Genomic DNA, 26,286 nt, shown 5'->3' with positions numbered 1-26,286 from the left:
CATCCAAAAGGAATTGTATGTGAAAAATATTTGAAATTCATCTTTTTAAGTAGTGTTTTGCTTTGGAAGGAAAATACTTTAGTCTAAACTTGCAACTAGTGGAAAAACTACCTGAGATTACTTGGTTGCCATAGAAAAATAAATACTGTTCTAGTGTAAGGAGGTTGGATGTTGGAAGGAGGGGAGTTGTTCATCTAGTATCCAAGAGGCTTCTGGTTCAGCATTGCTGGGTTATTTACTTGGAAAGACCAAGGTGTATCTCATTATTCATGCTTAGCTGTGTGCAGTTTCACAGAACACTTTGTTTCAGAGAATTGAACTGTAGGGTTTAAGCAGAAGGGTGCATTCCTGAGAATGGATAAGAATTAGCACATTAATTTTTTCCCTTTTAAATAATGAAAAAGGAGAAATTTCATTCATTTTTCAAAGATGAAAACAAATCCTATTAGCCATCCATGCTAAATTAATAAGCTGCTTGGAATGATCTACAAACCAGTTCATTCCCCACACACTTTCCACTGAATAATGAAGCATGAGAATTGAAAAATTAGTTGGTTGCAGTGGTTATGTGAAAAATTAATGGCAAAACCAGCTCTGAATTCCAGCTCTCTTTTGAAGTGAAACATTTAGATTTTGCCTCTTTTTTTTTTTTTTTTTTTTTTTTTTTTTTTTTCCTAGAGGTATAGGTCCTTTGCTTGGTTGTGGTGGCAAAACTTCTTTTCCAGGTTTCTACAGCTGGTGTCAGGGTGTTTTGAACCAGTCTTGACAGTGCTGCTCCTTCTGGCTCTCGAGGCAGAGAAGTTAAGTGCTTTGCCCTCAGCCATGGAGGTGTCCAACATCAGAACAAGGCACACATTTCCTACCATCAGTTGTGCAGGTGGCTCCCCAGACAGTGCCCTGTACCAAGTGGTCTATATCTGGGATCATCATTAGGTTGCCAGTCATTTCTTTCACTCCAGTTATTACTTGGAGATTACCAAACTGGATCCTTTGTTCATTTAGAGGCAAAGCACATACTTCTGCCATCAGTCATACACTCAGCAGCTCAGGAAACAAGAATTGGAAGCTTTCTTCTGACCTGAAGGTTTTAGTCTGGCAACCAGCCAGAAGATGTCATCAGCCTCAGTACAGGCAATTTTGTAATCTTTCTGCAGATGGTATTCTGGGGTATTGGATATGCATGGAAATTACTGTGGGCTGCTGTGGCTAAGATTTATTAGTGAAGAGGGTTTGGAGTGTAGCAGTGTTTGTTGGGTTGAGAAGATCAGCATCCCCCAAAGTGGAGTGTGGCTGCATCTCTGCTCACCCTTAGAACATCTCTGAGGATACTGCTGTGAACCCAGGCATCCATGTGTGCCTGTTGTCTGAGCAGCTCTTACTTGAGGGACAGCCTGTCGTATGGCCTCATTCTCTGTAAACTGAGGTCTTTTTTTTCTTTTTTTTTTGATAGCTGTGGCCTCAAAATTGGTGTAAATGTAATTTGTGTTCACTTCTACATACCCTTTCAGCTGGCTGAGAGGGATAAAATGTCTTAAGCTTAAATTAGAATTAGGCCCCCAGTGTTTTCCTCTGTGTGAGGATAAAGAACTTATAATAGAATGAAAATTGCTCTTTGTATTTCAAAGGTAAATTTCCATTTTTTTTCTTTCTTTTTCTTGCTTATTAGGTTGGTGTGAGAATAGGACATTTACTCATTATCCCCTGCTAAGACACATATAATAATAATTAATAATTAAAGTACATAGCACTTCATTGGCTTATGGGAAGATCTTTCATTGCTTTATGTTATTTACATGCTTTCAGTGTGCCTGGTAATCTGAGAGGTGCAGGGTAAAGCAGTAAGAAGGTAACCTCAACCTCTGTTTCTCTTTTTAATTTACCTTAGCAGTGCTCAAAATGTGCAAGATTACCATAGGATATTTCCTGAGCTCTTGATATATTAAAGCCCAAGGTGTTATATACAGTCATACCTGCTTCTTCCATTGCCCTGTAGTGCACGTATATTTAAATATGCTTTCAGACAGGATATTATAATGTGCAGATGCCTATGTTATTTAATGCAGGTTGGTGCTGCCTGCAGTGCTACCAGCTGGGCCGTGGCCATGGCATGGAGCTGATTTCCAGGATGTGTCCCCAGTGCTGGGGCTCAGTTGAGGTGGTTGCCTGTGCTGGTACTCAAGGCTGCTTCTTCAGCTCTCTATTTCTGGGAATGACATTGAAGCTTGAGTGGGTGGGGATTACCCAGTGATAAAATGTGTGTGCAGAGAAATATGATCCCTATGCACTAAGTGCTTTTGATTGTCAGCAAAAGTATCTGTGCAGAGACTTGGGGAAGGGAGCTCATTGCCCTTTCTCTTTTACTGGAGAGTGAATGTCATTACATGATAGCATGGTGATCACACTAAAAAATGGTATTTTTTCTTTTAATGGCTCCTGCTTGAGTCACATTACAACCAGGTGAGATTGCAGAGGAATTCTGATGTCTTGACACTTGGCACAATATTCCCTCTCTCCTAGTTTAAATGGGAGAAACTGGGAAGAAGGAAGGAGGAGGCCAGGAGGAAAGGCATTGCTGCAAGTGTGTTGTTTCATTTCGTTGAAATGTCTGATCATCACATGTCATTGATGCTCCCCTTGTATTCTCCAACTTTTTATTTTTTTTATTTCTTTCCTCTAAATAAGGAACTAAATAAAGGGACTTGTTTGAAATAGTTTAGAGCTACTAATCCATCTACCAAGACTGTGATTTAGTGTGCGCATAATTATAAGCACTAAAGTAGAGGCACTGACATTAAAGGGGCAGTTGATTAGCGTGATCAGAATTTCCCACAGACTTAAATATTTTCTCTGTTCAAGGCCTAAATGCAGAACAGACATGTTAGAAGTCACTTAAGTGTCATTGCTGCTGTAATGAAAATTGCAGATGTTTTGCTTTTATTAGTCCATTAGCATAGCATGCTTAACTTAGCACTGGTCCAACATTTACCTGCTGTTGTCACTACACATAAAGCTAGCAGAATGTGCTGATTGGGTTGTGGAAATGGGATTTTCTCCCTCTCAGCAGGCAGTTACATTGCTGGACCTCTGACTTCAGTTCCCCTGGCTGCTCATCTGGAGCTTGGTCCTCAGGATCCTTCAGTTCCTGCAAGTTCTTCCCTAGATTTCAGCTTTTCTGCATAGGTCACAGGAGGATGGCCTCCTCCTTCCAATCACTCCTTTGTTCTCCTGGCAAGCACCCTGTGCTGTGAGTAAATACTCCAGTGGTCAGAGAGCCAGGGATGGTTGGAGCAATTTAAATTCCCCGTCGTTGCCTCTGATCAGAGATGTTTAAGTAATTTTTCTAGCGTGTGCGTGTCTTTTTTCACAGCATGTAGTTACCAGTGAGTTACGGGAGAATACTGTTTTTCCCTGTAAGAATGCCTCACTTCTTAAGCAATATTTCTCAGTTGCTGTGTGTGGTTTGTGGTTGTTCAGAAGTGGGTATGATTTTGAGAGCAGAAGGTCTTGGCCTGATCATCTTTTCCAAACCCTGTTTCTCTGTTGCGAAAGACATCCGTAACAACAGAGTGTTTTTCAGGCTGCTTTGGAATTTTTTTCTTCTCTCAGACTAGCCAACTCTCTGCCACCTGACTGTGTGTGTACTGGGTGCTCCTCATGTTTAGAAAAGACTAACTTGGCTTCTGGCACCAGCTTCTGTACCTTTGGCTAGATATTCTTATTTGTGTTTTAGTGTACTCTTAGAGCAGATTGTGTTTAATTTCTTTCTTTAATGCTAGTTACTCCTTGAGTATCTGTCATTTCAGAGTTTTGTTTTGTGATCTAGCTACTTTAATTCCAAATTAAAAAGTACAGTAGATTAATGCATTTCATAGCTATGGCTGGACACAAAATGTTGGTTGGTCCTGTTTTGCATTTTGAAAGGCATTGCTGGCTGGGAGTGGGTACATAGCAGTGCCATAGGGAGTGCCATAGCAGTGGACAGCTGGAAGTGGTCAGGGAGGGCAGGACAAACACAGCATAGTTCTGGATTTACCTAGGTAAAGCACACACTTCTGCCGTGCTATTTGGCCTTTTCCAGTAACAGCCTTTTCATTTTGCTCTGTTTCCAGCAGTCCTATGCACCAGCTCCCCACCCCATGGCTCCTCCCAGCCCCAGCACAAACAGCAGCAACAACAGCAGCAACAACAGCAGCGGAGAGCAGTTGAGTAAAACCAACCTGTACATTCGAGGCCTTCCACCCGGCACCACCGACCAGGACCTTATCAAGCTGTGCCAGCCGTAAGTGCCCTTAAAATTCTCAGTGTCTTTCTGTAGCAAGATGTCAGAGCTGGCCTTCCTGCTTACACTTGTGTGGCCACTAAAAGGCATCAGAAACCTCCTGCACTTGAAGGTTGACTGTTTTTCCTTTAGTTTGAATGATTAATTAATGCCTGCTAAAAACCTTCAGGTAATGAGTTTAGGGGAAAAGAGGTGAGCGCCTTCACATTGACTTCTGTTTGTTCTAATGTGGCTGATTTCTTATGTTAAAAGGAGAATGTGCATGGCAGAAAAACCTCCCTAATGACAGATTTTATAGTTATAATGATCTGGGAATCACAACCCAGTGCACAACACAACATGGGTGTTCCTCCCTTGATCATTTATCACATTTTATGATTGCTGTGTCACACGTTGCTGGGCTCAAAGTTTGAGAAGTATGAAACCTGCTGAAGGTGGCCTTGTAGCCCTATAATTAACGTCTAATTAATTACAGTGCCACTGAAAAATGATGCTGTAGAAGGTGGCACTTTCTACCTCCCTGTTTATCTTGAAAGTCATATTTGCAGACTGTACTGATAAAGATTGGTTTTATTGTCTTTTATTTGTGTAGAAAGCAAAGAGGTGGCATAAAGGAGCTCTTTGCTCCTCATGCATTGTGAAAAGTACTACTTTATAAAGCACTGCACTCTTCTACCCTTCTTCTCTTGACTAAATGTAGTGGGCAATATGAAATGATTGAAATTCCAAAGTCTTGATTATCATTGATGATATGTAGCAGGGGAATAATCCAGTTTGAGATTCCAGCCAGAGATCACCATGATGGAATTAAGCATAACACATGGGTTGGTTTTTTTTGCATTGAAATAAGCACAAGGAAAAATTTGAAAAATAAAAATCCTCTCATTATGATATAGAGCTGCAGTGTTTTTGCCATACAGTCCAAAAGACAACATAATCTCTGTATTTTGTGATCAAAAATCAGCCTTTCAAAAAGGTATCAATAAGTGAATTTTGGTTTGGGGCTGATCTACAGACCTTAATCCAAATGACTGTTGTTTTGAAACTTGCAATAGGAGTAACAATTTAGTGGTTTTTTTTTCAATTTTATAACATTCTGCCTTTCCTGATTTTGATCAAAAATCCTGAAAGGCTTCCCTGAGTACACGTTATGTGTGCATGACTGGCCAGAACTGGAGCTAGCAATCTTACTGAAGTGATATCCAGACTTGAGTAAAATTATGTGAACTTGAAATTCTTCCCTGTGACTTTCTGCTACTAAAGCTTCTGTGGGTTGAACTGATTCACTGTTCACAGGAGAATAGTGTGCTGGTGACGTTTCGTATTTCATGCAAGCTGAAATGTGAGTGTACCTGTCTGACATTTGTACCAACTACATTCATCGACGCTTTCCACATGTGACAGTCACAGATAATCCCAGTTCAAGGGACAGATTCTCAGTAGGTATAAATTGACTGTAGTCTGCTGACGTTCAAAAAGCTGTTTTGTGATACATCTTCTTGCAGTCTGACCCTTCTCCAGTTCACATTAATGCTTTCAGCTGATCAGGACTGAACTAACTATTCCTAAAGGAGCCTCACAGCTTTGGTGCTTAAGCATCATGGTGTGAGACTGTGGTGTGAGCAGTGATACTTGAATCATGAAGTTCAGAGAGTGTGTCCCTACCCCTTGTCTGCGTATGGGAAGTGCACATCAAGTGTCTGAGAGCTTCCTTTTAGCACTGTGGCAAAATTTTTAATGTGCTCCACTAAACTTAATCTGATAAGATTAGAGGGCTTTGTCTTGCTGTCATGGGGTTCCTGTGTGAACAGATGCTCTTTAACAGAAATGCTGACACTCATTTTACTGATTTTTCTATCCTTTGGCTGAATGTCAGTAAGGAGAAACCAGATACTTCTTCCAACTTCTTTTTTCTAGAAAATTAAAATAATTTATCAAAGCAGAAGAGAAAGACAATGAAGGGAAACTTAAACATTTGAAAATACAAGAATTTGTACTGTCAGCTGTGGTGCATTGCCCCTGCCTCCTTTCCAGGCCACAGTGTGATCTGAGAAATGCTTAAATCTTAATTTTTCTCATACCCTTGTCTGTGATTTTTTAAGCAATCTCAGACACCTTTGCTCATGTCAGCAGTGTGTAGATTTTAAGTAAAATATTGGAAGATGTTTTGTCTACCTTTGCAGCTGGTTACACAGTAGAGCTAGCTAAAGACCTTACCTCTTCCCCTGACTTCACACCCCAAAAAAGCCTCAAACCCAGCTCTTCTCCTCAAAAACCCCATCTAAAACCAAACCAAACAGTCTGCTGCTTTTTGAACAAGAAGGATTTTTCTGCTCAGAAATGTTGTCCGCTGTAGAGCTCACCTGTAGCTTACATGGCTGGGGCTTCACCAGGCATTAAAGTCTTCATGTGAACAGATCTTTACAAATGAGCAGAAGGTGCTGGCTCCTAGGCTTCCTGCATAGCCTAATATTAGCATTGTTTGCTGCAAGATGTGAAAACCTTAATTCCAGTCCTTAAAACATATTATTATTTTGAAGTACAATATTTTTGGAGAGCTGTATTTAAGGGAAGTATTCACCAAAGCTGGCTTATGTCCAGCACACTGGTTCCCATAGGCTAGTTGCCAGTGCCTAAAATGAGCCCTTCTGACCCCATTTCCTCTGCTCTAGCATGGGACAGGGCTGCTAGCAGTACAACTATCACTTCTAATATCTCACATTTGGCAGGCTGAGGAATAATGTTCAAAACCAACAATATTTCTCTTTCAGAAAATGCTGGAAACACTTATGTTTATGTGCATTATCATATCCCATCCCAGTTCAGGTTTAGAGTCCCATAAGGAGGCTACCCTTCAAGTCACGTGTAAAGTTTTTCATTTAATTGCATTTTGCGAGGTGGGTTAAGGAAGAGAAACCCTTTAATCAGAATTGTTTGATAAAGTACGGGGCTGTTTTGATGAATCCTGCCTGCTTTTCTGTCTTTCTGCTGTGTGTTTTTGTTGGTGTGCATTGCACACTAAACAGAAAACAGCAGGCTGGAGTACCATTGATGCTTGAAGTGCAGAGTCCATTACACGTGATGTGAGACATTTCTGACAAATGTTCTGACACTATCAAACCTTTTATCAATTTGAGAGTAACCTTGTCACAGTAATCTGTCAAACTGTTCGTATAACTAAAGGAAAACAAGTCATCATAGGCTGTACAGTAGCTGAGTAAATGAAAAAAAAATTGCTACTGGAAGATTTTTCTTTTTGTGTGGTTCTGATCCTCAGTAGTTGGTTTAACATGTGTCTAGCAGAATTTCATCAAACTCTCTTTTGCAGCAGGGAGCTGTTAGGTTGCACTGTATCTTTTGGGACTCTATACAATAACTCTTTCAAAAGTTACATCAAAAAAGAGTAAAAGTGTTAAAGCAAGCAAGAATCTGTTGTTCTTTTGTATATGCATCATCTTCTGGATTTTCATAAACACTGAGTACAGGAACTTCCAAAAATGGACCTTGGCTTCTCTTAACCTTTTCTGAGGTTCTTAAAAAAAAGGGCTTTATACCTGTCTGTGATTATATTGATCATCAGAACTTATTAGTCTAAAATCTAAACACTTACATATTTCATAAAGATAATAGTAAGTATCACATAGTTATCATTTATTTCTCAAAGGTACACACTCTCTGCTGGTGAGGTGGTATACATCATTGCATGCGTATCTGTCCAGTCAAAATATGCTTTTCATCAAAATGGAAGATAATCAGCCCTAAAATGGAATATTATAGATGGGAAAATTTGCATGGTGTGTCACTGTGCAAGCAAAATATAAATTATTATCTTTGAAATATTCATAATCTGTCACTTTAATTTTCATACATTGTCTTATATTTCACCCAGAAAAATTCCAACATCTTAAAAACATGCACAGATGAAGTACTGCCCTATTCTTATTATTATACTAGATACATCCTGTTCTTTCTAACTGTGTCTTGGTGAAGATAAGTTGAAAGAAATCTCATGCACAGACTAAACATCTGAGTTTATGATTTTAAAACATATTTAATTTAAAGAAGTCAGTCTGCTTCTCAATATTTTGGTATTTCTGTTTATTCTTAAATTTTTTCACCGTAGAAGATTTAGGCCCAAAATTTTTTTGAAAGATAAAATAAGCTTTGCAGAAGGGAAAGAAAATTTGGGAAAAGAGTTACTTTATATCTCTTCCCTTCCCCCCCTGCCAAGTAATTTTGAAATGTTGGCTTAAAACTCCAGCACTTGGCTAAAACCTAAGCGTTCTGCATTGCGGTTAAGACACTGACATGTATTCAGAAGATAATCTCTGTCCATCTTGATTCAGTCAACTTGACTTTGTATTCCAGGGTAAAATTAAAGGGCCTATTTATTTAATTAAACAACAACTATAAAAATATTTAAACCCAAAGAGAGTAAGTCTGTATGCTGTTCAGGCTAACTCTTGAGGAAGATGGGACAGAAATCTCTCAGGTTTTCTGAGTATGGGAAATCCCTGCTGCATAATGATTTCCATGAGTGTTGCTTTCTTTAAATAACTTCTAGATTGATATATGAAGCAGATTATTCAGTGTTTCAGGGTTGTTTTGGATTAGTGGGGTAGGTTGTTTTATTTGTTTTGGTTTTTTGGTTTTTTTTTAATTTCTCTTTTGTCTGAAGGTATCCCAATTGACTCCTTGACAGTTCAAGTGTGAGATTTTACACACTCGTTTAATTTTGAATGCCCTTGGTTTTGTCTTGTGGAACATCTGAATAAATATTCAGGCTGTCACTGTTTAGGTTCTACTAAAGGGTTAGTCCCAAGGCTAATGTAACTGAGGTTATCAGTTGAATAGTCACACATTAATTTACTTAAATTCTAGACTATTTTTGAAATGAACTGTGTGCATTCCTTTTGCCCTCACAGAAAAAGGCCGAGTTCATTGAGTTTTCAGAGGGGTTCAAGGTGCCTTTCAGGATAGGTTGTCTCGTTAATAGCTGCAACAAGTACAACATTTCCATTAGACCAAGCCTTATAGCAAGTTCATGATGGTCATTCCTGCCATGTGTTAAGGCAGCAAGGGTTATATATTCCTGACTATTTTTATTTTCTTTTTATTTTGTTTAAATAACAGGACAATATTTTATATTCTATTATATGAAAACTGATGAAATGAAGGCATGGGGAAAGTAAATTGCTTTATTTTCTTGTTTCTTACTGCATTGAAAAGTTAATTAAAAATAATTACTGTGAACTATAGATAAAATAAAGGTTAACTGAAATACAATTGCTGTAGTGAGCTCAGGACCAAAACAATCTCTGCGGTAAATCTGTTCCACAATGAAGTCAGGCAAAATTTGTACCCAGAGTAAACTGATGTTCTCATCCTGACCCTGGTGAAAACAAAACCCAAACTATCTGAGACTTACAGACTTACAGAATATTAGGCTGTGTCTGCTCTTCAATTTTTAAGAAGAAATCTTTGGAGTGGTAAAGGAACTTACTGCATTCTGTAACATTCTGTATGTTAAAGCAATGTGCACTCTGTCTTCCATATTAATTCAAACAGAACCACAACCTCCCTCTCTCCTGTAATTAATATCAGCTGACACCATTGCTCTGTGATACAGCAGAGACTGAGAGGGCATGAAGGTGAGAGCACTCATTCAGTGGAATTAGTTCATATAGGAACCATGTGGCATCACAGGGAATAGTTCCTGCTTAAACTCTTGGTGGATATTTTGGTTCAGTGTGTCCTGGTAATATGAGAATTGGGAATAGCTATGAAATCTGCTGAAGAGATCAGTCTTCATGGGAGCTAAAGAAATGCCCACACTTGAGGAGAAAAAACGAAAAAAAACCAGAACTCCCCCTCTCCCCTCCCCTGGATTTTCTTTGTTATTCCGAGTAAAATCAGGAAAGCAAAGTCCTAAGAAGGGCGTACTGCTGGACCAAGCACCCCGCTGGACTAATGTGCTGATAGAAAGCAAGGAGGGAACTACATGAGTATATTCCTGTCATTTGTTCATGTTTGCTTCTCCACACCAGATGGCAACACACTGATTGGTTAGATTGGAGAAACCTGTATTCTTCCCAAGTTCTTTATATCACGGACCTTTCCTAAAAGTTTATTGAGAGCGACCGGATGGGAAAAGAAAGTTATTTGTTTTAAGTCAAAATGCTTTTGATCAGGAGCCAAATGGTGAATGCTAAGGATGCATAAAGTAGGTATAAAAGCAGAGAAACTTGATGCTGTAGGCATGATTTGTTAATTTTTGCATTCAAGACATCTTTATAGTGATGATGCTTATCAGTGCTATGAGAAACATTGAGGGGAACTCTCTAGGAGAAAAATGATGCAAGGCAGTGACCTTGAATTTCCTTTGAGCAATATCTTCATTGGCAAAATGAGTTGCTTTGCAGTTTTGCAGTCAGTTATATGAATGCTGTGTTTTTGCAGTGTGTAAATATGGACATGGATGTGTACAGGTTTTTGCCTGATATAGTTGAAAAATTATTTGTACATTCATTCCCATTGAAATAATCCCCAAACGCCTTCCATTGTTAGAAACAAACATTAAAGCTGCCTCAGTAGGTAATGAACCAATCCTCTTCTTACCTTGCCTCTTTCATCAGGGAAAACAAAACTTTAGGTCAGCAAATGCCCACAGCACTGCAGAGAGCTCCATCTGGGATGTGAACATACCCATTGTCAGGAAGAAAGGCAGAAAAATAATCTGCGTAAAAATAAATGAACACCTGCACTCTCCTCTGTTTTGAATGTGCCTGTCTTTTCACTGGAGTGTGACAGAGTGTCAGTGAGAGTTTCTCATCTCCTTTCAAGTTGGATGAACCAGATTTAATGGAAGATACGGGAGGAGGCAGCACTTTCAGACACTGCTGCTGGAAATATTTCTTCTGATAAATTTTAATTAAAGTCCTTGTGGAATAAAAAAGAAAGAAAAAGAAAAAAAAAATAACCCCACAACTAAAAAGTGAACTCAGAAATATTGAGTTTTCTGTAGGAGTGTGAAGGGCATAACCATAGCAGCCACTTGTTTTGCTTACTGTGCAGGAGTGGTGTTGAGATAGGAGGGCAACACGGTTAATGAGCTTCTTCTAACCTGTTTTGAGATGTATGTTTCTACCATTTCTTTCTTTGTCCTCTTTCTTTCTTTACTTCTCCAGCATATTTTTTGTGCAGTCGGTCAACTGTGGCATCACTATCCATTCACGAGACTGCTGCTGTAGCCATTTGAGTCTGAAAGAGCTCATGGCCAGAAACTGTCCAAAGGACAGACAGGCTCTCCACCATACAAGTCTGTGGGACATGTCTATTTTTGTAATGTGGATGTTGTCTGTGAAAGGGCTTCCATAACCATGGATCTCTCGACAGTCTGAATTTTTCAGCCCCTTAAGGTGTCTTGTAAAACTCTGATGCTTGGCTTCTGTTTACCAGTGAGGGGGCTGGCTGAAATGCTGTTGGTTTGATAAAGGTTGCTTCACTGCTGTCCTTTACGTCATAGTGGTGTTTTGTTAGGGGTTTTTTTAGTGGCAATGCAAGTTCTGGTTATCTTTATTTCTTCTGTTTTGAAGCTTATCCATGTGTTTTAGATTTGTCTGCATTTTTGGTGTTTGTTCTCCTAAATTCCATGGTGTCAGGTTCAGCGTGTCTTTCTGATCTCATATCCTTTGAGAGTCGGTGGCAGCAGTGGGAGAGCACAGCCAGTTGCTGTCTCACATGTGCAGAGAGTGGAGACGGAAGTTCTGTGACTGGCATGTGGTTTGTACTCCTTAGGAGTCACCAGCTTTTGAGAGGAGATGGAGACATGCTGTTCACGTTCTGACATTTGTGTAGCAGAAATGTTTCTGTAACCTTTTCCTTGAAGGTATGACGCAGATAATGTTCTGCTCTGTTTGAGAACTACATTGTCCCAAAGCTTTGCTGCAAGAAAACAATACCGGCTATGCTTAACAACCCCCCTCCCCAAACCAAGAATAACCTGGGCACTGCTTCCAGCTAATGGCAAAAACCTTAGTGCATGCCTACAATTTCTATGCAAGGGGAAGTGGCAGTCCAACTTTGGTGGCAAGGCTATTGAATATTATCAGCACGAAAACAAAAATGTCATTGTGCTCAGCCACTAGACTTTCTCATACCATTCCAAACAAGCATCGACAAGAGCTCTGTGCTATGTAGCATGCAATGTCCTTCATTCCAAGTATTTGGTAACTTCCCAGAATTATTTGTGTGACAAGTGCTGCTAGTAGATTTGTGTTAAAAGCTGTAAAGGCTTTAATTTTTTTTAAAAGATGTTCACTGGAGAAGGAATTTCTTAGAATTGTTGCAACCGTGTCAGAGGTTTTTCTATTTGCCTCGTTAGACACTGGAATGATAGAATGTTTTGAGCCTAATTTTTAAAAGATGTTGATCTGACAGAGATCTAAAAAGGTTTTTTCTGTCTTGGACATCTATTTTCTGTGTCACTATCATGAGCTCTAGGGAATGTGGAGACCTCTGCGTTCTGGTTCTCTTGGAAGGTAATCTAGCCACAGCTCTGGGAGCAGCCCTGAATAAAACAATGAAGGCAATAGCTGTGTGGAATTATAGGACCTAGTCTGAAATAAGATTTCTGCCAACAGACACCCAATTCTGTGGAAGCTTCATGGAAGCACAGCAGTCTGTTCAAATAGCAGTTATTGCAGGATCACAGGCATGTTATTGTTTCAGTGTAATACAGGTAATAAGTGAAGCATTTATGGCTATTACTGCCTGGTGATCACATTAAAAAAAAAAAAAAAAAGAAGAAAACAGACATGCTTTCCTTACTTCAGCTTCCCAGTTCAGCATTTCCATATTCTCCTGGGGTTATAATCCAATTATGAAACTTCAATTATTTTCTGTAATTCATTGATTCAAGAAGAACATTAACTTTTTAGCTTCTTTATAGTAGGGAAATAATAATTAAAAGGGATAAAATTATTCACAAAGTCATAGAATTTAAGATCCAGAAGAGACCAAGAGATGGTCTACCATAATTTTATGGTTGATTCAGATCTGTAAATTTCCCTCCTTTGTTCCTGGACTAAACATAGAAATTTATTTTGATGTAAAGAATGTGTTCTAGAAAAGCACCCACTCTGGAACTGAAGACATGAAAAGTACAGCAAACCTACCACTGTTGCTAGGAGTTTGTTCCTGTTAACCATGTTCCCTGGTCAGAATTTCTAACCCACTTGCAAATCAAGTTTCTGGTCTCAATTTTTTGCTGTTTATTCTTGGTATAATGAGGTTAAAGATATCTCTGAGTCTCTTGCTCCATTCTTCTCTCAGATGCACTTAGGCAGTCACTTCTCAGAATTTTTTTCTTTAACAATCCAAATAGATGGAGCAATTTAAGTATCTGATTGTAAGACAGTTTTCTCCAGTTTTCTTGATTGCAGGCATCATTTAAATGTTTTTAAAACTATTTCATGTTTATGCACATTTGTTATTATATTTAGTTTTTGTATGTGTCCTTAAGTGGATGTATTGTAATACTGGAACATCTGTGTTCTTGAGCAGAAGAATACTCAAAAGCTCAATATATACTCAAAATACTCAAATACTCAAAGGAGAATACTCAAAAGCTGCTGTAGTGTCTTAGTAGGAGTGTCAGGAGGTGCCACATGCACTCTGTGAGATCACAGAACGCTGGTACTGAAATTATGGCAGAAGCAGAAGCTCATCCCTTAATCCCTGGGGTTTTGATTACCTATAATTTTAAGTCATGTCTGTCCATCCTCGTCTGTGAGTAACAAAACCCCATGGAAGGAGAAAACTGCAGCACTCTTGAATCTTTACTTTTCAAAGTGAGGAATTTGGATCTAAGCCATACCTAATAATATCTCTACTCACCTTCAGTGTATCAGGTCTCATCTGCTTTACTTAAATTAACACCAAATTTAGAATTGCCAATTAAATGGCCTATGGCTAGGAAGTTTTTAAAATGTTAATAATTTAGCACAAACATTTCAATATAAAGTTTATTAAGTGCCTTAGGAACAAATGAAGTGCCTTATAACAAATGAATTCCTCTCACATATATGGACATAATGCCAGTTCAAGGACCTGAAGGATTCATACAGGACAATCTCTTGACTCAGAATAGAATGAAGTCAAGGCAAGTGCTTCTAGATGGAAAGGAAAAATTATGCAAATGGTGGAAAAAATGGAAAATGACCAAGTTCTTGGTGGGGTTTAAATGAAAGCAGGGCACTATACTCATGCCATGTATTTGGTCATTACCTAAAATAAGAATTGGACTACAGACAAAATTGTTAGCAAGTCTTATAGATGCAGGAGGCAGGTTGTAATGATACAGCTATCATCGCTTTCAGGAATTGTGGTTGCTCCAACTCTCTTTTCATGGAGGGTAAGAAAACACTGTCTCTTTTATAACATGGGATTTGCAAGTGTTAGTTAAGATTCCTGTTTGTTTGTTGGTTCTTATAGGTTGTTGGTAGATATAGAGAAACAAGAATTTCTCTCAATCACAAGACTACATTTCTTACCATTCCTGTGTCCCTGCCATGCTGTTCCCATGGTCCATTGAGGACATGGGGCTGCTGTTAGGTCAGTGCTAGCAGCTGAATCTCCCACTGGTCAAGTATAGCAACAAACAGACATTTTGTGGTGAGGAAGGGGTGGATTAGAGAGGCAGGAAGTGTAACTACAGCTCATTGCAACTGCTCGTATGACGTTTTCTGCCAGTGTGTAATGAGCCAACTATGTGGAACAGATGTAAACTCCCCATTCTCCCTCATTCTTTTTTCCATTGCTCCTTGTCTCCCTCTTCTCTAATGCAACCCTCCTCTAAAGAGGGATGTGTCTGCAGGGTAGTCAGGCTCATAATTTGCTTAGGAGGTACTGTTTAGCAGTGCAAAGGTATTGATGAGAAACTCATGTTAAATTTCCCTTTGGAGGCTGCCATGGAGTTTTTACAATTCACGTACGTGTGGCATTTTAATCTCTCCACAAAGACTTCAGAAGGGGATTTTTAAAGCACTGTGCCACTAGTTAGTAGCTGTCACCAGTGTGTGAGGCGTGCTCTCAGTGGACAGTTTAGCAACCCGGTGTTGCACCTGGAGCCAAAAGGTCGCCAAGTAAAAACATCTCTATCTTTTCAAGCTGCCAAGTCACGGCAGCACCATGTAGGACTCTGGAGAGAGATCTGGGAGAGAGATCTCTGCATCTCAGCAGACTTGCAGGCCTGGGGATGTTTTTTGGCTGAGGGATATGCTGTGGCAGGCTGCCTGGTGGGGACATCGAAGCAAATTGGATGTGTTGAGGGCTCTTGGGATTCAGGCTGTGTGCCAGCAGTAAAGTGCTTGTCCCCTCCTTACGAGGTAGCCCTCCAGTCCTGCTATCAGGAGGGCTTCAGCTGCTCTGCTTAATGGTATTTAGTAATAGTATGAGCAGTAAAGTGTGCTCTCCTGTTACACAGAAATCCACTAATGCTGGCATCAGGAGTGGCGGGTAATTCGATCACACCCACAGAAATGATATTAACGTAACATTAAAGGGCTGTGTAGACCAGCAAAAGACAGGAAATTATGGAATTCAGGCTTGAAACTTTATCCTTAGCTCACCCACATTGTATCAAGGTATTTGGAAATTTCCACAGAGCGTGTGATTTTATGGGACCTACAGTGCTGTTTGTATGCAGAGGATTTCCTTGGTTAATATCAGCCAGCATTATTGAGAATTATACAAAGAAATCACAGCACAATATGCAAAGGGTACCTGGACAACGTGAGATTTAAATATGAACATCTTGGTTTGAGCATTTCCCCACCCCAGCTTTTCTGAAGCACTGCATCAGGCATTCACTGTGTTGACATTTTTCAGATCAAGTTGCAGTTCAGTACCTAAGACCCTCTTCCAGTTTCAGAACTAATTTTTAGAGCTGGGTTTTTTATGATCATAGTCACTGAAAAAGTTTTCTTTTGTTTAAAATTTACATTTTGATTTAGAGACACTGCTCCTATTTATTTAATGTGAATGCACTGGAACCAAGCTGAATACTAAACAGAACCCACAAAAGCCAGCTCTATATCCATCTTGAGGCTTTATGAATATTTTTCCTTATTTTTGGTCCTACTGAAACTAATGATGTAGCTTGTGACTTTGAGTCCTCCACTGTACCTCCCTGTAGCAGCAGGGACAAAGGTAATTCTTGCAAGAACCCCATGGGTCAAGGAGGAGATAGGGAGTCAGTTTAGAGTCTATCCACAAGATATTTATAGAAAAGCAGTTTTAAGCAGTTTTGTGAGTACAGTCATTTTGTTTTACCCATTGGCATCAGAGACACCAAGAGTTAAGGGGAGAATTGTCTGTTACTCCAAGGATGGGATGCAGCTGCAGTCAGATGTGAGGCAGCAGATCTCCTAGGAATGGTGAAGCCAGCAGGTGCTTTACTTGTGAAGCAGCTAAAATGGCAAGAAATGCAGCACCCATGTATTTTCTCACATCTTCAGGCAGGTTGTGCAATCTGTGCTGAAATGCATTCTGCCCTTGGATAGCCTGATGCCAGTCCTCCGGTAAAATCTGTATGAGTCCAAGTAACATCTGATTGACATTTCTTCCTATGTGGAGGAAGAAGGGAACTACCTCCTCTGGGAGAGAGGAAACTACATAATGGTTGTTAACCTGGGAGAGATTTAAAAAAAAAAAAAATCAATCTAATGCAGTGGAAGTAAAGAGTGACAGAAACCAGCAAGAATCATTTTGTTCTTGTAATAGCTCATTTGGGGATTTTGTATGGTGTTTTCTGGGGACGATGAACTCTTGGAATGGTTGAGCTCTGAGGCTGTTAGAATTTTTCCCCATGTGCTTTCTGTGCTAAGGAGCTGGGAGGAGTGCCACCGTGTCTGTCTGTCTCTGTGGTGAACAGGATGGTCATTAATGACCATGCATAGAACAGTAGGATGGCTGTATCCTAGGGGAAATCAATTTTCTGCAGAGAGCCAGGCTTGTAAAGAGTAGAAAATTTCCACCGAAGGGGAGGAGGGGAAAGGGAGACAAAATTGGAAGAGCTGGGATTAAAAAATACAAAGGCTTCAAAAGTAAGGGAAGGCTCAAAAGGCTTTCTGTTCAAGGTGGCTTTTTTTTCCCCCCCTGTCAAAACTGAGCAGGTCTTGAACATACTAATCTTAGAGGTGGGCGAGAAATCAGTCTTTGGGAGAAGGTCAGGGATGGGGGACATGAGGAGATTGGGGAGAGTACTGCCTGGGTTTTAAACAAATGATGATTCTTTTTTTTCTTTTTTAAAGTGCATTTTTCTTTTAGATGGAGAACAAACATGCAGAATTCAGTCAGTAGTGTGCATTTCACATTCACAGTGTGCAGTTCCTGAAGGAGCCTCTATTGAAGATGCTTCTGGTTTTTAAAGCCATGCAGTAAAACCTGGGACCAGGTTAAAGCCGGCTGAGGTAGCTCCATGTTCTCCTGCAAAAGTGGCATGACTGTGGTGTGGATGGCTCCTTGTGTTCCTCACCATGTGTAGGTGCAGATGGTGGAGTTCAGACAAAAGCTGAATTTTTCTGACATTCTCCACTCTTATGCTTTTGTGTTTCTTCTCTGAATCAGTTTCACTGCGACATTGAGTGTCTCTCAACTTTGGGTGGCCCTGAGGCTATGAAAATTCTCCTTCCTCCCTGCCCCTGCTGTAATAGTTTGCTTCACTCTCATTTCTGCGAATTTCCTTCTAATCCAACCTTGCTGTTCCTTTTGCAGAGCTTAAAAAAACTTGAAAGTTTTTTCAAGCTCTGATATGAGACTAAAATGACAGCATCCTAGAGGGGAAAAAAAGCTATTTCACAGGGGAGATAAGGGAACTAAGCTGCAACTGGTGTTAAATATCATCATTCAGATAACAGCATTAATAAGAGTATATTTTCTTAGACTTTTTAAAGTATGTTTGTGTATCTTAAAAATGTAAGCAGACATAAACCTTTGCATCTCAAACAAGAGGATGATTCTTTCCTGACTCTGCTCAATATTAAAGGCTAAACCAGAGATAAGATAACATACTATAAACATGGAAGCTTGAACAAAGAAACTGTTGTCCTGAGAATGTGGGAATCAAAAAGAAACTGAAGTCTGAACATAGGAAATTGTCTTACAAAATGGAATGTTGCATGTAGAGTAACATTTAATGGCTCTCAGGAATTGCAAAACAGGGCAAATCCACAGGTTTTTCTCTTGATCTCTGTGGTCTCTGGAGCAAGCCCAAGTAAAGCGAAGGGCAAAGGCATATGGGAAATGAGTAGCTAGAGCAGACCTTTTCTTTTGCCTTGGTTTCTTATTCAAGATGTTGGTCTTTTGAGAACTTTCGTTCTTGAACAGCAGAAGGGGAAAGGGTCAGAAACTCCCAAGGTCTGAGTAAGTGGGAGGAAAGGGTACAGATGCTATTGATGAATAAGATGTTTCAGGAATGCATAAATATATGGTCTGATACTGCAAGTGCTAGGTTGATAAAAGCTGGCCATTGGGTGCATTCAAGACCGTCCAGGATATGAATTCAGTCATTCACAGTTGTAAATATTTGCAGAATACTTGCTGAATACTTGTCAAATGTCTGTTTGAGTCCATGAAGAATGGCTGTGACCTTTTTACATAGGCTTTGTGCTTTCACTGCTTCTGATGGGATATTCAAAAAGTAGTCAGCTTGCTGCTATAGGTGATCGTTGTAAATTTTGTGTTACTAATTTTTAAACCCAGCACCTTTGGGAGATTATATTTGGCAGAATAGATATGCCGGAATATGATTCATCTGTATAGGATATACTTGTTATTTATTTGTGCGATAATAGTGAGGGGTCAGCTCTGGGGTTTTGATCTGTCTTTAAATCCAGCTCATTTTATAAAGTGGGGAATAGATCATAGGCTGGATTTTTTCCTTGCTATAACTTTTTTTCTTTGGGATTGTTTTCTGGGACCCAAACCATGCAACTGTCAAGCAGAGTTCTTACCCTCGCTGAGGTTGTTCGCTAATATTTGATGAAGACGTAGCCCTTGGTTGTGCCATGCCTCAAAATTTTCTTGCTAGGTTCACAGTATTTGTTTCTTAAACCCTTAGTTCCTTAGGCATGTGATAAGGTAGAGATCTCGTCTTTCAATTCTCATGAAAAAGTAGGTTTCTTTCCCTCATGGCTCTAAAGAGAAACATGAAAATATAGCCTGAGTCTATCTCAAAGGCTTGAAAATTATAAGCAAAAGAAAAGGATGTCTCACATTTATTTGTAATTTTTTAACATTATAATAAACTTCATAGCCTTTTCTTGTGCATTAAAGGGCAATTGACAATACTATGCTCCTTGACCAGTTTCAGGAAGATGTGGATTTATCCCAGTGAATCACATTTCTTTCTGTCTCAAAGTATGCCCAATACTCAGAATGAGCTCTCAGATTTTCCATGTGTATCTTTATATGGTTTGAGGATTGTATCTTATTTAATTAGTTTATTTGAAAATGCCTGAAGCCAGTAATATACAAAAGTCTTTTCTTGGGGGCTCCCAAGCAACTGAAGCTAAATTGCTTCCAAATTCAGCATTACTGGTCAGATTTCAAAATGGGCTCACTGTGTTTTTTCAGTGAGTCTTTTGTTCCTGGGGTAAAAATTTTCAGCAGAAACATAAAATATTTAAATTCTTGTGCCTTTCTGTAGATCTGCCCATGGATATTTCAGAAAGGATGGGCTACAATGCATCTCTTCATTGCTTTCCATCTAGGGTTCTGCTTAGCAGGACCAACCAAACGTCCTTTTAAGGACAGAAGACTCTATGGATATAAAAAGTTTATTTCCTTAGTGAATCCCATGGCTTGTCTCATCCGTTCCTGGTCCTTGTTGGCTGTTTTTGAGCACAAAGTCAACTACATCAGAGCACAGCAATTGCCAGTGTTGGCTTTTCTTCTGTAGAAGACTCATGGCCAAAGTGTCCAGTGGGAGCAGTTGGCACAAACCCTGAGATTTTGGTTAACTAAAATTTTAAAATTTTGTTTTTCTTAGGCTCAGAAATGTTGACTGATGATCAGAGAGCTACAGGATGTGCTAGTTATGCTGCACAACCTTCCCCTTGATGTTTTCTCGAAGTAGAACTTCAGCACTTAAAGACATGAAGCAATTGCTCTATCAGTGTAAATTAGGGCAGCCCTTGAAGCCAGCAGAAGGATACCACATTTCTGGAAAGCAAGAGTCTAATCCAGAGTGAAGTTTTTAATAAACTTTTCCCCTCCAAAGATATTTATCCACCTGACGTAGTGAGGCTAATATGTTCAAATATGTCCATCTGCCTTTGGATAATAGAATGAAGAAGTATTTATACAATTGGCATAGACTCTAAACTAAATATATTTATTAAACCTGAAAATGTGTTTTTGTATCAGGTGACTCTTAATTTAATGTTTCATTCACTTGCAAGGTTTTAGTGGATTTGAAAACATAAAAAATATTATTACATGATTCATGCAGCTTCACCTAATTTGAATTTAATTGTTGGCATAACTATCACTCAAGAGAAGATTTTGGTGAATACCTGGGAGTTGTGGTGAGTTACCAGCCAGAGCAGATTTGTCTTCTTCAAGCTAATTATTGTGATGGTTATAGGCCTTGCACTGAGGAAAGTGAAGCCCTGGCTGACTGGCAACATGCACTTGTAGTCCTGTGTGCATTTGTTTGCTGTGTCGAGGCTGTAGGGAGGACTTTCCACACCAAACAGGAACATTAATTTGTGAGCCTACAAACATAATTTAACCTTGAGAAATGTTGCTCATCCTGTTTAAGTTCAACATGCCTGAAATTGTACACGTGCATGAGTATTTAAAAATACCACGAACAAATAGCTTATCAAATCTGTTTTCACACACTCTCCTGAGCCTGTCATTATGTTAGAGTTGTACAAATAAATGGACTAAAAAATCTTTGCTTTTATAAATATACCAGATGGAATTAAAATTCAAAGGAACTCAAACCCAGAGGTATTCTGTCCCAGTTCTGGGTAAGCAGTGTGAACTTTTGCCTGCATAATTGTAAAAATCCAAATCCAAGCTCTCGTTGTTTCTTCTTGAAAATTTCAGGCAGAAAAAAAAAATATGCTTCTCTGTGCCACTTTTTTCAAAGTTCAGCCTTTGGAAAATGAATACAACTGTAACATTCGAGGTCTGGAAATAAAAGGATTAAAATAAATATATTGAAGAAAAAGAATATTTTATATGATGTAGTTCCTGAATGAGGTATTTTGCAATGTAAAATACTAAAGAAACAGTTCCTCTCAAAACTGTATTGTCTCTAAAGACTACCAAGTACCTGGATTTTTCTAACTTGTAAATAATGAAATGGGAGCTGTGTAAACTCAAGAAGTCTCACTCACACATTTGACTCAAGTGGCCTCTGTGTGAACCCTATAAAATGCTTTAGCTTTAAATTATCAGTTTGAGTTCACAGTCCCTGGTGGTAGCTGGAGCTCTTGCTTTTATCTGTAATTCCTTTTCTTTTCAATTCCTCTTCTTTTTCTTGTCTAGTATTAGAAAGGAACCATCTGATTGAGGGCTGTATGTGTGTGTGTGTATATATATATATATACGTACATATATATATATTACAATATATTGCAGTCATTGAATTATTTTAAGAGCAAATTGTTTTAGTGAAATGTCAGAAAATCTTCACAACCTGAATTCTCAGAGTTCCCTTGAATAATGAGGCTATTGTTAAATGATTGAACACTTCAGAGATTAATATCATGGTATGCTGGCGTGCTGGTTCATACCAACTGTAATTTAACAATGAATCTTCCGTAAGTAAGCAAGACTGTGAATGAGAAATCGGATTCAAGACAGCACAGCATGCTAGAACATACAAAGCAAATAAATTTAACACTTTGGAATGATATGTTGAAGAGGAGGGGGGCTATTTCCACAATATCTAAAATAATACAAGTGTTGGATAGAGGAAATTCTTCAAGTTTGAAGAACTGCTTCATTTTAATTTTTTTTTTTTATTTCCAATGCCAATGAGCAAAGTTTTTGTAGTAGAAAATATTTGGACGTTTTTTAAATCCACTGCCCTTTGAAAATTAGGGTATGCCTGGCATTATTATAACAAGCTACAGTAAACCACATCTCATTCTGTGAAGGATTTCAGATCCTTAAACTGTCTTCCCAACAGAGCCTCCTATCAAACAGTAAATTTAGAGGCACTGCTAAGTGACAGCAAACAAAAGTTGCATTTTATTTTTTAAGACATCTGAATTCTTGAAAATGTGGAATAATTAGTAATTGAAGATTTAATGATGGCCCAGAAAAAGAACTGAACTGTACTGCATGAAATCATAGTTATTAATTTGCGCATGAATTTCGTTTTCCATACTTAATTTAGCAACTGTAGAATATTTTGCTAATTAATTATTAACACTGGTTATTTGTCATGGCAGAACTGTGAGGGAAAAACATAGCTTTCTATCAAAGTAAAAACATAAATGTCATAATTTTAATATGATATACAATAATGTAATCAATTTTTAAATAGTCTTAAATAGCTTCAATATTTAAATATACAGATTTAATATGAACATAATACATAGCACTAATTAAGAATAAACAGCATTTAGAATAGAAACTGCAGCTAATAGCCAAGTGTCTTGCTTGCAGCAAGCAGAGGAAGAACTCTGTAAAATGTCAGTCTGTTGTGGGGAGTGCCACATTAGTAAGTGGTGTTTTACTCTGTCCTGGGTAACAAGGGTGTGATAGCCTTATTATAAATTCTGTCAGTAGGATTTGAGGTTGTACCTACTGAAGGCAATGAAAAAACTATCTTTGATTTCTGCAAGTGTTGGATTAAACCACTTAATTTCATTTGCATCCTGAAAAAAAACATTCTTATTCTGATTTTGGCAAAGAAAGGGACAAGGCTACAGGAAAAGTTACCTGTGAACTACTAACATGATATACATCTTGCAGGTCTGAAAGTTCAAGGTCTTATTATTTCAACAAATATTGTCTGTTAAGTTTCATTTACTTTAGCTTCTGTTTTATCTGGTTTAATTTCCCAAGTACTTAAAACAATTTCAATAAGCCTTCAAGCCTGTACACTTTCATATGAAACTGTGAAGATTCATATATAAATAGATAAATGCAGATTAGTTTGATTGTGAATTATGACTCTTTCTTTGTAAATATGTGTTGTCTTGTAAATACATTTCTGACTTTAATGTGAGACATGTCTTTCACTTTAGTGAGGGTGAAGGTGAAACACATTCCTGGGCTGTAATAGCAGTAGATTTTCCTTTGGAAATAAAAGCTACAATTCTAACAGCAGAGGAATTTTTTATTTATAGGTGTTTCTTTACATGCCTGTTTATTTACAGGATTATCTTTCTGAGGTTGTTGAAATTTTACAAGAAGCAAACTTCACTAAAACTACCGAGTTTTCCCTATTCTTCAATAGAAGGGCACCAAAGGACCTGACACAGCCTTCCGGGGCTGTATTAGAGCCTTGTGATTTGAGATAAATGGTGCTTGCATCTTCTGAAAAGTGGGAATTCTGAATATGATCTGAAAATGCAGTGTTAAAATAAATGGCATGATCCATAATCTGAATCAGCTTTTTAGGTTCTTTCCTCCTAATGTGGAACTTTTCTTCAATAGAATGGTGAGATCTTGGATTTTATTTGTCTAAAGCAATAATAGTGTTTACGGACATGTTATATAACACAGTTATTTAGGGATTTAATAGCTTTTTCTGTCTCCTAGTTCTGAAAAATATATTTTCATTGGATGTGGGATAATGGTGACTAATAGGCCCATGTATGAGTGAAATCACTACACCCTTAGTAGTAAATATCTGCGCCAGAAGATACTATTGAATATGTATATGTTATTTTAGTGATTCATCAGCTTACATTCTCTTGAAAATTCACTCTTCCCACATGCTACAATGTTCATTACTGTCTGCTTAAAACTAGGCTTCTAATTGTGCTTCTAGAAACAGAAGGTCTCAGTTTCAAAACTGCTGATCTGCCCTTTCAGAATTTGATGCTAATTACTCAGGATCCCTTATGAAAGTCCAGGGCTGGTTTAGATGTACAAACAAAAGATTTAAGAGGTCCCTTTTCCTTCTTTTTTATGTGAAACTCTTGGACAAGTTGCTAGTCTAAATTGCTTACTAACTTCACAGAATATTCTGTGAAGAATTGGAACAGACCCACTAGAATAATCAAAGCCACCCTCTGGGTGAAGAACCTTTACTTAAACTTCCCCTGATACATCTTCAAGCTATTCCCAAGTCCTGTCACTGGTCACCACAGGGAAGAGATCAGTGCCTGCCCCTGCTCTTCCTCATGAGGAAGTTTCAGGCTGCAATGAGGTCTCCCATCAGTCTCCTCCAGGCTGAACAGATCAAGTGACCGCAGCCACTCCTCAAATGGCTTCCCCTCTAGACCCCTCACCATCTTCACAGCCCTCCTTTGGACACTGTTAACTTTATACCTTCCTTGGATTTTGGTGCCCAAAACTGCCTCCAACACTCATGGTGAGGCTGCCCCAGAGCAGGACAGGACAATCCCCTCCCTTGCCCAGCTGGTGCTGCTGTGCCTGATGCCCCCCAGGACAGGATTGGCCCTCCTGGCTGCCAGGGCACTGCTAACTCAACCTTCTGTCAACCAGGACCCTCAGGTCCCTTTATGCAGTGCTGCTTTCCAGCCTCGTGTTCCCCAGTCTGTCTGTACATTCAAGGTTGACCTGTCCCTTTCCTTTGTCAAAGTCTGCACAGTCCTCTGGTTCGTTGAGGTCTCTCTGCCCTTGAGAGACACAACAGTTCCTCCTAATTTTGTGTTCTCTGTGAACTTATTATCCCTTCCAGTCTTGTGTCCAAGCCATTTTTGAACATTTTGAGCACTGTGCTGAGGATGGAGCCCTGTGGAGCCCCACTAGTGACCATGCCCAGCCAAATGTTCCCTCATTGACTGTAACCCTTTGTGCCCAGCCCATGAGCCAGTTGCTCACCCACTACATAATGTGTTTATCTGGTTGTGAGCTGGACATCTTGTCCAGCTGGATACTGTGAGAGACAGTGTCAAAAGCTTGTATTTTACTGAATGAAGGAATGACTTTTGTAAACATGACAGCCAGACCAAAGAAATTAGAGAAGACAGAGCAACTGAATATTAAGCTCTTACAGAAACATGCATCGGTTCCCTGCAAGTAGCTCCTTCTGTTTGTTCCTCAAGCCATGCACTGGTCTGTGTGAGGTGCTCTGAGTAGCAAGTGTTTTGCTGTTGTATTTTTGTGTGAATATAAGGATTTTGTCTTAACTTTTCAGGTTTTTGATTATTTTAAATTGAAAATAATATACAGAGAAAAGGCAGAAAAGCAACTTAGTTTTGTTAAGGGACAGAATAGTAATGTGTTTTGGGGGAAAACTTGTAAACATTTAAAATGCTATGCAGTCAATGAAATGTCCAGAAATTATCATTCAAATATAAAAAAAACCAAAAGTTGGAGTGAATTTCCCGTTTGTGTGTATTTTGATGTTGTAAGATCATGTCACAGTGTATTATAGGAAAAATGACTCTCCAAGAAATTCAACAGCAGTTCTTTCCATGCTTTGGGTCATCATAATGTGGGCTTTATTTCCTCCCAAAACCCATGATTTGCCTAATAGAGTCTGCTTTAAACAAAATAAACCTGGTTATGCTATTTAGATATTAATTCACAAGAATGAAAGAGCCTCAGAGTTGCTTATCTAAATCCAATTACTGCTGGTCAAATTCATCCCAGTACAAAAGTTCCCAAGATAAAAGCATACATTACCTAAATGCCCAGAAACGCAGACTGTTTTCAGTTGGGTGGATTGTGCTCGGAGCAATGCTTGAGGCCTTGAGTGAACTCAAATGCTGGGAATATAATTATTAAGCTCTGAACTCGGAAATTACATGATGACTCCATTGGTTTTCACTAAGCAAGGAAGA

General features: G+C 39.0%; 1 protein-coding gene across 15 annotated transcripts in view; it reads left to right on the top strand.

Annotated features, from left to right (window-relative positions):
• Positions 1-26,286, top strand: part of RBMS3 (RNA binding motif single stranded interacting protein 3) — a 703,891-nt gene that overhangs the window by 352,947 nt on the left and 324,658 nt on the right. For 10 of the 15 annotated variants that reach the window (XM_086850694.1, XM_086850656.1, XM_086850683.1 and 7 more), the window contains one exon: positions 4,110-4,279. In XM_086850694.1, the coding sequence (XP_086706820.1) occupies positions 4,110-4,279 (170 nt within the window). The remainder of the gene's footprint in view (positions 1-4,109; positions 4,280-26,286) is intronic. The other 5 variants (XM_086850705.1, XM_086850662.1, XM_086850734.1 and 2 more) reach the window with 1 other exon arrangement.

Source organism: Cyanistes caeruleus, chromosome 1 (assembly GCF_971803275.1).
Source record: "Cyanistes caeruleus chromosome 1, bCyaCae1.hap1.1, whole genome shotgun sequence".
NCBI classification, from domain to species: Eukaryota; Metazoa; Chordata; class Aves; order Passeriformes; family Paridae; genus Cyanistes; species Cyanistes caeruleus.
The sequence above is the reverse complement of the archived record's forward strand: the minus strand, read 5'-3'. Positions and strand labels throughout refer to the sequence as shown.